Genomic DNA, 11,029 nt, shown 5'->3' with positions numbered 1-11,029 from the left:
CATTTCCCAAGGCAAGAAAATTGTCATTTTTAATACAGAAGCTCCTTTTCACCAGCAACATGTGTTTTGAAAAGGTCTATGTTCAAATGCTAAGTGACAGCACTGACCTGGTCAGAATGCTTTCAAGATACTCTGAATTATTTTCAGCTAGATGGAGCAAGAGATTTGTTTCAACCACTTTTAAAAGCATGCAGCACACTGCAAAATATGCTACCATAATTACCTTCCAATATCGGACAGTGAACTTACACAAGGATCTATGCGGTTTGGGTTTCCATACTTTCTGCTGAAGATATCTGTCCAATTTAATATCTTTATCTACCGGTACTTAGTGTTTATAGCAAAGGGGAACAGAGACAGAGTCAACACAGGGTTACAGCTCGCTGAGAGGTATGCACACCATAGCCATAGCTGTCAAACTCCAATGGAAGTTGCATTAATTTCATCTCCTATGCTCAACAGAAACTATACTTAAGCATCCCAATCTATCAACAGCAAATGGAGCACAACAGGATGCCAAGGTGGTAGTTCCACAACTTCAGCCATCAATCAGCAGCAAAAAGGAGTTTGCCAGCAATGAGAATTCCATAAAGCCAAATTCAGCCATTACACCACATGCTAAGTACAGTTAAAAGGTAACATTTCCCCTTCAGTTGTGTTCGACCCTGGGGTACCACTGCAAGCAGTGATTTCATAGGCAAGCCACTTTTGTGGGGTAGTTTGCCATTGATTTCCCCGGCTATTCTTTACCCCCTAGCTATGTACTAGGTACTCATTTACTGACCAAGGAATGGATGGATGGCTGAGTTGACCACGAGCCAGCTGCCAGAATATCTGACCCACAGGGGACTCGAACTCCTGACCATGTGAGTGGCAGTGCAAGAACTTAACCACTCCGCCACGTGGCTCCTTTAAGTACAGGAGGGCAGGGTTACTATTTGCAGTGCCCTACTCAGTTAATATCTCCTTTTATCTGGAGGGTTTGCTAGGTTTCTCACTGGCAGGTTGCTCCATACAGGAGAGTGCCTCACTAGGCAATTTCACATGCATGCTAGGTAACAGTCTTGTATACCCACCCAACAAACAGTATTAGTTCTCAGTCTCATAAGGGAATTCTCAGCCAAGTAGTAAGCTCACGCATACAGATTACACAGAGGCCTAGGGACAACCAGGAGACAATTTTCCCATACAACGTATGAAAAATGTCTTATGTTGAGGTTTGCTTTTACAGTTAGTTGACAACAACGAAAAATTCTAGGAAAAAACTTCACAGGATCAGCAAGTACCCAAGGGCCACAGAAACCTGTTCTAAAATTCAAATAATGGTTATCCAGATGCAAACTCCTTTCTTCAGCAGAATGGAGGGAAAGGTTAGTGTCTGCTCAGAGAAACTGAGAAGCAATGAACAGAGGAAATATATTTTGTGGGGATTGTTACCTCAATGCATTCAGTGTACAGGACCCAAAGAGCAAGCCTTATTTATGAAGAGATGTTTTCTACATACTTAAAGAGTGACCAAGTGAACTGTGAGTGGTCTGGTTTGGTGATCGCTAGGGAAGCCGGGCAATTTACTATCAGATGCAATGATGATGATATTTAGTAACGCTAACCTCTATGCTCCTCCAACTCAAATGGAAATTGTATTTTTATTACTTACCCTGAAAAAAGTGAAGCTACTAGCTGCTGAATTAAATGTCACTCAAAAGCTGTCTCTTGGCTTTTTCTTACACAGCGGGCGACTTTCCTCTTGAATTCTCCATTTCTATCTTCCCTCCACTCTTTCTGTAAATTTAAATCCAGATGTCACAAACAACGAACAAAACAAGCAGTTTCATTAACGTATTTCCCCAAACCTCCTGAAATCTTTGAGCCTGTTCTACAGTTACTCTCCTATTCTTCTCGATTAAGAATGATCCACATTAGTCATTTGGAGCTTCCTTGTGGCTAAACACAGTTGACATATCGGCTTCCTGGGCAGCTTCACTGCAAATGCCATTTCAATTTCTTGCTCTGCTTTGCTTTAACAAAACGAACTTTCAACAGGTCCTTAGTACAGATACTTTGCTGCCCAGGATCAGGACTTTTGTCTATTCTGTGAGGAGAAAGTATCAACGTTCTATGCCAAGAAAAGCTAGATTCTTCACACTGAACAAACTGATGTGCCCAATTATTTCACTTGCACAATGTATCAGGACAAAGAGGTACACAAATCATTCAAAGGCCTTGGGTCAGCCTTGTATGATTACTGGGAATTCACCAGCCACTATCTCTGTGTGTTACTTTAAGATCCAAAAGGTTTCTTCTCCTGAATATGGAGTTCTATAAAAGACTGGCACATTCTGAAACATCTGCAGTACAGAAAAAAAAAAGAACTGGAGAACCACCTGTTTCCTGGACACTCATCATCGTTATATCTGCCAAAATCCCATCTATTGTAATCTGCAGCTTCTCTTTAATTAAAGAACCATTTCAGTAGGCACTTGCCTAGACAACAGTCCTTCTGATGCCTTTTTGGCTCATTGAGTTTGGCATAACAGGGGCTCTAATGAGTTAAGATGTTTATGCCTATACTTTATTCTATTTGGTCTTATTCTACCTGTCCACCTATGACATTTCTTAGATACAGAGGTGTTCTAATGCCTAAACTGTCAGCATACTGAAGAACTTCTGAAGGCCCCGCTAAAATCTTCAGGATAAAAATCTAATAGGTATGGTTAGTTCTTCACATAGAAGCTTCACGCTTCCCCATACTGCACTACCCACCAAGAAGCAACTCACAAGATTCTCAGCAGACAGGGTAAAAAGGAAAGATTGGGTACAAATTACCATCAACCAGTAAATTTTTGCTCCATGTCTGCCGACCACTGTTGGGGATTTCATTTATACTAACACCGATGCTTCTGAAAACCACCACTTAACAGGCGTAAATCCATCCAGAGACACTTCAGTACGGAAAGTGGAGAATATACATTCTGCCTAAACAACAGCATTACCAAGCTACCTTTGTTCAACTCCCATCTCATTTGTTACCACAAGATTTACGACGGAGGAAAATGCTTGCCAAGGAACTGGATCTACTCCAACTGCACTACTGGGAAGAGATGCATTTACAAGCCACCATAGTCATACCGCTGCGTCAACATTTGCAGGAGAGTCGCCGTTGGGATCTGCCAGCATAGAAATTACACTAATCATGATGGTTTCCACTGTATGGATGGGAAGCCAGCGTTCTTCGGGTTTCTCATAGCCATATTTGTCTTCACCAGGCTCGTGAAGAATGGAAATACAGACATCGCCATTTTTGTCAACTATCAAAACAAAAACATTTATTAATAGCAGCAATGTAGCTCAAAAATGTAGCACATTTATTTGTGTGACTGGTGGAGGCCTTTAACCTCAGTTATCTGCAAAATCTACCTTCCTTCATTACTATACTCTTTTCCACAAAGAGATGACAGTAAATTTGTATGTTAAGCTGGCATTTCCTGGACCTTCTTTATAATAGAATGCTACAAAGGCACTAGGAACTCCACAGGCCCAGGAAATGGCAGCTTTATATTCAAATTTATTGTCATCTTTTTATGGAAAAGAGTATAGGGTATACCTACATACTAAACTGCTTGCTAATTAGCATGGCTATTATAGATGAATCACTGCAGGTTGTCTTCACCACAAAAATTCCACAGCAAAAGAAAATGTTGCATGGCAATTCTTCAAGCATTAGACAAGCCTGTGATTCAAGTCGCAAATGTTTCCATGTCACAGACTGGGGAGCAGAGGCTAAAAGTTGCCTGCCCAAGATCCCTCAAGATATCCAAACAGGGTGTGTGTGCTTACAATTCACCTTTTCAGCTTTATGACTGAAACAATGCTGACTTAGTTATGCTACAACTGATCACCAGAAGCAGAATCTATTCAGCCATCATCGACATAGATAAGAGTTGCCTTCACTGTTAGTAAAGTGTTTGCTGCTAAATGCAGATACTAGCAATGAAAGACTGTTCTTGGTCAGAGTACTTTTCTTATTTCAGTCACTCTGGCCCACCGTTCTACAGAAGGCTCGCATTGAAGCTTACAGGATTTAACCATGTTTTTGAACCAAGTGTCTAGTTTATTAAGAACCCCCCCCCCCCCAACGGCAGCACATGCCACTTGACATTAAAAACTCAAAAAGTTCTAAAGCTAGGGTTCACTAAAAGCAGAATAATTTTGCACCTTCATTTAACACCTAGAAGATGGTGGTACAAGGGCCTGTTGAAGATGTTTCGGTAGTTGAGGGTTTGTAATTAAAACCAGAACTACAACTGCATAGCTCAGTTTATTAAAAGAACTTCACATTATATCAACATGTAACCCTTACAAACAAGGACGTCAGGTATGTCACTGTCGCCCCATCTTGAAAACGGGAGACTGCAATGAAGAAGTGTGGTTTGCTTAAGGCTACCTACCGTGTTTCCCCAAAAATAAGACAGGGTCTTATATTAATTTTTGCACCAAAATATGCATTTGGGCTTATTTTCGGGGTAGGGATAATTTTCAGGGAAATACGGTACCTTCACAATTCATTAAGGCAGATTCTCGGCAGCCCCATTGCTTCCCGTCATGTGTGATGCAAGCTGCATCCTCATTGGCAGGGAGCACCCTGCTGGATCACACCATCCTGATCTATAACTATTGGTAGGGCTTATTTTTGGAGTAGGGCTTATATTATAAGCCTCCTCCAAAAATCCTGAAAAATCATGATAGGGCTTATTTTTGGGGAAACACGGTAGTAAGTTTGTGGAGGAGGCAAGAATCACTTACTCTCTTTGCTACAAATGTTTTCCCTGCAACCATTTACCAGGCTTCCAAAGGTGAAGGCATTCTAAGAAACAGCGTCGGATGTTTTTAGTGCATAAGCAGGTTTACAAAGGAGAAAGCAGCCCTGCAGAACTGACATACCTTACTAATAATTTCCCTGTCTCATCCCTCCACCCCGTTATCCCAGACTCTGAATCTCAGCTTGCTTCCAATTCATTCCAGATGTAAGACAAAATATATTCTACACGCAATGTTAGAATAGCAGCTTACCATTTGGATGCCATATTTCTGTAATAAACTTCATTTTTGGCGGCCTGAGTGGATAGTCTTTTGGGAAAGTAAGATGAGCCTTGAAGACACCACCTTCACTGCATGAATTAAAAAAAAAATCAGTGACTGGCCCTAGGAAACTTCAATGCTTTAATTTCACCATGCCAGAACATCAGTGCTTTGAATTCAAGTGAAGTCATCACATCCTACTTAACACATGTCTAAAAGCTGCTGACCACCAGCATGATGTCTTGGACTAGCATCTGGGAACACCAGAAATAAATGTCCATTCCAGAGGCATAGCAAGGGGTGCACCGGAGCGTCCTCTGCCCCCGCCCCAGAACACCCCTGCCACGCTCCCACAGGGGCACGCACCTGGTGCACCCCTTGGAGCTACGCCTCTGGTCCACTCTGTTGAAGGAAGCTTGCTGGGTGACCTTGTGCCAGTCACACACAGCCTAACTTATCTCACAGTGTGAGGATAAAATTGAGGAGATGAGAAGAATGTAAACTGCTTAGGGTCCCCAACTTCCAGTAGGATGGATTATAAGTAAATAAATAAGCATACAGTTTATCCATTTAAGATGTATTTTCCAGATATGTGCCTATTCTGGTACTTCAGTACAGTTACCGTATATACTCGCGTATAAGTTTTTCAGCCCTGTTTTAAAACTGAAAAATGCCCCCTCGGTTTATACACGAGTCACCGCTTACCAGCCGGCTCTTCAGGCCTCTGCCGAGGCTGGGGGCGTGGCCGGAAGGACCTCCCTGCGGCTGCACAAGCCGCTTGTTGCTGCCCTCCTCGGAGGGTGAAGGGGGAACCCTGAGGCACCCTGTTTGACTCCCCCTGATGTCACTGCCCAAATAAGGAGCTCCCTCTGCCTCCCGGCTTCCCATCCTCAGCTTATACCTGAGTCAATAAGTTTTCCCAGGTTTGGGTAGTAAAATTAGGTGCCTTGGCTTATACACGGGGCGGCTTATACACGAGTATATGCGGTATCCCTTCCACATTGTAACTTTCCCCATTGTGGTTTTGATATATCATGGGTTGGCATAAGAAATGAAATGGGAATTTGGGGGGGGGGGATTTTGTGAAAGCTACAGATGATACGCAAAGGTTAGCAGACAAGAAATAGTTTATGCATACAATGTAACTATAGTATTGTATAATATCAACATATTTTATCTTTTAATACTGTAATAGTGTGGTATTTATGAACAATTAAGAACAATTAAGAACAATTACTTCTTAAAAGTTAAAAGAAAAGAAAAAATCAGACTTATTCTTTGGTATGAAGGAAGGGTCAAAAAGTTTAAAGAGTATTTTCACACTGCAACCAGTGGGAATGGGGTACTATGCCCCTAGCTCCAGCGATGTGGAAGGGAAAACTGAATTAGTGTCTAAAATCCAGAATATGTCTCAGGACTACCATTCGGACTTTCTATATTGTTAATGACTCCCTTGGGACTAAAATCTAGAAAACCACAATGGCCAATACAAATGTTTGGCATTTACACTTACAGTGCAATCCTAGACAAAGTTATTCCAGTCTAAACGCACAGATTTCTATGAGAAGTCTGGAGTAATACTGTTGATGATTGCACAGTTAATCTAGTTTCCCAGATCAATGGAAATTTTGAAAGAGGCAAAATCACGCAGTTCCATGCCAGCTATGTTCTAATCTCAAATCAGTTCCACTGATTTAAATTAAAGTCGACGTTTGTGCCCTCCAAGTCCATGTTTTGCTCAGTGATTTGTACTAACTGCACATCTGCACCAAAGTAACTTTGAACTGTCACATATGGGGTAACAGACGACAGAGCATTTTGTTTTCTACCTTCTCCCCTTCACGACACTAATGAGTTAAAGATACAGCCGAAGACTACGTAATTCTGGACAAGAAAGCATTATCAGGTTTTTATGGCGCAGCTCTTCACACTAGCAAATATTTGTTGCCAATCAAGAGCTATGGAGCCACCTGCGTGATGTCATAATCTCCATTAGGTGCTATCACTAGCTTACTGGCTGCGTGCCTAACTCAACATCTTGTCAGAGGTGTTAAGTGATTGTAGCACTAAGACAAATGCCTGAATCCATACTTGTCAAGTAGAACAACATACACTTCCATGGAGGGCTGGCCATTTGACCTGCTCACCTGCTTTGTTTATTAAAACAAAGATAACTTAATTCGAAAATGCGATACCAGTAACTAGTTGCAAAAACAAAATTAGTTAGCATGACACTGTGAAAACAAAGTTAGCTTTCAAAGGAACTATAAAAAAGTATTTTAATCTGTATCAATGTTAAAGCCACCCTTTGCTGCCACCGCCCACTGCCCACCTCCCGTCCCCCAATCTGGATTGGGCCATCAATCTCACTCTTTTCTTGTAGGGCAACTTGTATGAATGGTTGGAGGAACTGGCTCTTGATGTGGGCTTCTAATATTGTGTGTTATAATGGCGATTAACATTTAGACTGTTCCATTGCACCAGTTCTCCAGTCCAGGGTTGTGTGTGTGTATTATTTCATCAATGAACTGTTACTGATTTTTATTCTATGTGGATGCCTGTATTTCTTTCAAGCACCTTGCCACTTTATCAAAGATCTTACCATCATTCAAGCAGCTCCTTTTGCATAGGAGTGCTGTGGGGTCGGAGAACTGTGACCTTATACTGTGAATTTTGACTCTGAATGGAAAACAGGCCACATTTATATTGACATGTATCTAGGGTACACATGTATCCCTGACAACACATAGTGTCTATCAACCTTTGGACAGAAGAAAGCAGCATACAGAAACTGCTACAACCGAGGACAGTTGGCTTGACCAATAGAAGAAGTTACACCAAAATTCAGTAAACAAAATGAACTAATGCACATTCTTAGTAAAATCAATAGTCCAGAGAAACCTGAAGAGGCCAAGCTAGTTAGAAAGATCTCAAATGCTTAAGCAGTATAATTTTTATGTCCATTACCAATACTTACTATAGTGTATCCGGAGGACCAATAATAAGGACTTCCCATCGATAGAGATCATTATCGTCTATTAAGCCCGCTGAAAAGCCTTCCACGGGGTTTTTGTTGAGCTCTGTTTAAAACACAGATGAATATTATTACAGACTGGTACATTTGCTCATGCTTTTTTGCTTCATAATGCACCTGCAGAGAACTTTCAGAGCTTGTGCACTTTAGGTGAGCACTAAATTGCTTTTCCACTTTTAAGGTTCCTAGTTTGCTTTGTTAACTGATGATCAGAAAGGCCACACACCAAATGCCCAGATCAGAGGGATGTCATTTAATGCACGTCAAGTTACTCATCCATCCCTGGTCATTCTTTCACTCTTCCCCATCCAACACACAACTACATATTTCCTCCTATTGATAAAACTGAACCATTAAGCTACAAAGCGCCTCTGCATATTGCTGATTAGTTCCAAGAAAACAAAATTGTTCCTACAAGTCACTTTCTAAGAGCAACAGAATAATGAAAGCTTGTGTCGTCAAGGATGCAGAACTGGTTCTATGCGCAAAGCCTACTAAAATTAACCATCACATTTTCCTCTGCTAAATTCCTTTAGGGCAGTGGTGGCGAACCTTTGGCACTCCAGATGTTATGGACTACAATTCCCATCAGCCCCTGCCAGCATGGTCAATTGGCCATGCTAGCAGTGGCTGATGGGAATTGTAGTCCATAACATCTGCAGTGCCAAAGATTCGCCACCACGGCTTTAGGGTGCAGACTGGCTTTGAAAAGGTGTTAAACACTGTAACATGTAGAAAATGACTGTTGATACCTACCTGTGAAAGGTCTTTCTCTGAGAATCAGAGGACATCTTTCTTTCTGGGTAAATCGGCAATTTCTGGGTAAATTGGCAATTTACAATGCACTTGGTCTTCAAAGACTAGAGACCAAAGCATGGCTTTTGGCTTTTAGATATTGGCTAAAAATACACTTCAGATCTGGGGATGACAGCTTAATGTCATATCTGTTGGGGGACACCTACTACTACTCCTGATTGCAATCCTATACAGAGTTACCAATTTCAAAAGATAAAATCACACTTCTTCCAATGTAACTTCTTAATTCTGACATATTTTTAAGCAACTGCTTTAAGTACAGCTTCCAGTTGCACAGCAAAATGATCCACAAAAGAAAATTGTTAATTAAAGTCCTGTATTTTCAACAAAAATGAACCTTACCTACAAGGTATCTGCTCTCCCCTGCCGTACGAATAATAAACAGGATACAACAGAACACTATGTCAGGAGTGAAGTTCACTTATTACCAATGTAAACTATACATTTGTCAAGATGGGAGCTGTCATGCTCAAGTATGTCTGCAATCCTAAATGTACTTACTAGGGAATACATCACTGAAGCAAGCAGGACTAACTTTTGAACAGACATGAAAAGTATTGTGTAGCTTGTAATTTACAGTAACAGATTTCAGCTATTCCAAAACTCCCACCAAAGATCACATAAACAAGATAGAATTACAGTGTAATGTTCCTCTGAAATGTACAGGGCTTCTCTCACAAGCTTCGCAGAATAAAACCTACAGGAACACACTCATTCCAGCTTCAGGGATACATTTAGCTTACTACCCACTTAGCAGCCAGTCCAAATTCACTTGCAATAGGAACAGCTGATTGTTTTCCCAAAAAATAAAAGTTTACAAGTGTGTTGCGTGGGAAGCCTGAGTCAAGATTTTGTGGGGAAGAACTTACAGTTGTGGGAAAAGGACAAAAGTAAAATAAGGCATTGGCCCAATCAGATGCCATAGCTATGTTCTAGGCTTGCAAAATTTAGCTGACTTGTAACTGATGCCCATGGACATGGTCCAAGACACAGGAGAGGAGCTTTCTGCCTTTCCAGTAAGGTCAAACAGATGACATATTTTAGCCTACATAAAGCATTTTGCCACTTATGCTCCTTTTTTATTTTTCAGCCAATGTTGTGCACCATATAGCAGAGAACAGATTCAACAGCATTCATATCTTTAGACAGTTCTCAGTTCTCTCCTTTGGGTTTCCTACATCAAAGTCCAGGGAATTTTGCATTTTCAGAACTATTTGATGTTGCCCATTTTAACGTTGTCCCTTCCCTCACTCAAGGAGGAGTCAAAGTTTGGGACTGATCAGGCTACCTATTACAAGCAGCAATGAAGAATGAAAGGAAAACATGGTTCAAGACCTTGTTTCTGCATTACCTCTTGTAAGAAGGTTACAGTCTGAAAAGGAAAAGTGACTCATTCTACTCTAACAGTGTTTCCATTTGCTATACCATGATGGCACTGCCAAGAATTAAAAACCAAGTAAAGAGTGTTGGCTGTGTACGTAGACAGATCTTACTCCCAGTTTACGGGGTAAGTTAGCAGTGCGCATAGTTCCTACCATGGCACTAGCTCCCAAAATAGATGCTTTAGCAAATGGTGCACTGGCTACTGCTCTAGGTAAAAAGGTATATTGAGCAACAGCACTTTACTGGGAAACAGTCCTCTACCAATTCAAGTCAAAGCAGCACCATTTAAAAATGACTAAGCAGGAAGTGCCCTATGGCTGAAGCAGCAGCGAAACTCAACTTCTCAACTTGCTTTGGCAGTTGCAGACAGCCATTTCATTGGAATACTTCTGCCAAAGAACTCTGAACAATAGAAAGACAACAGTTTTATTGGGCTTTGCTGTATAGCCTGTGTAATCAATGGATAACACGTCTTTCCAGCAGATACAACTTTTGAATCATTTCTTTCTAGTACTCTTGGTTTTGTATCTACTACTCTGCAGTTTAGATGGCAAATGAACTGGGAAAGGACCTAGGTATTTTGTAAAAGGGCTAAATTATCCACCACCCTTTTATAAGCTAGGAGAACTCAGACTATTTTCTTAAGACTGCTGGAATCAAATACCTCGTTCCCCTTAACCAAATTATGGTGGGGAAGTTGAGGAATATAATTCTCAT

The 11,029-nt window shown here is 41.1% G+C and overlaps 1 protein-coding gene across 2 annotated transcripts in view; it reads right to left on the bottom strand.

Moving 5' to 3' along the window:
• Nucleotides 1-11,029, bottom strand: part of UBE2G1 (ubiquitin conjugating enzyme E2 G1) — a 28,918-nt gene that overhangs the window by 1,758 nt on the left and 16,131 nt on the right. For both annotated transcript variants that reach the window (XM_048519103.1, XM_048519104.1), the window contains exons 2-5: nucleotides 8,057-8,159; nucleotides 5,071-5,168; nucleotides 3,130-3,308; nucleotides 1,658-1,782 (exon numbers count right to left, since the gene is read on the bottom strand). In XM_048519103.1, coding sequence (XP_048375060.1) covers nucleotides 1,696-1,782; nucleotides 3,130-3,308; nucleotides 5,071-5,168; nucleotides 8,057-8,159 — 467 coding nt within the window. In that variant the 3' untranslated portion in view covers nucleotides 1,658-1,695. The remainder of the gene's footprint in view (nucleotides 1-1,657; nucleotides 1,783-3,129; nucleotides 3,309-5,070; nucleotides 5,169-8,056; nucleotides 8,160-11,029) is intronic.

The sequence above is a fragment of the Sphaerodactylus townsendi genome, linkage group LG16 (genome assembly GCF_021028975.2).
Source record: "Sphaerodactylus townsendi isolate TG3544 linkage group LG16, MPM_Stown_v2.3, whole genome shotgun sequence".
Classification (NCBI taxonomy): Eukaryota; Metazoa; Chordata; class Lepidosauria; order Squamata; family Sphaerodactylidae; genus Sphaerodactylus; species Sphaerodactylus townsendi.
Note: the sequence above shows the minus strand (reverse complement) of the source record. Positions and strands in the feature narration are given on the sequence as shown.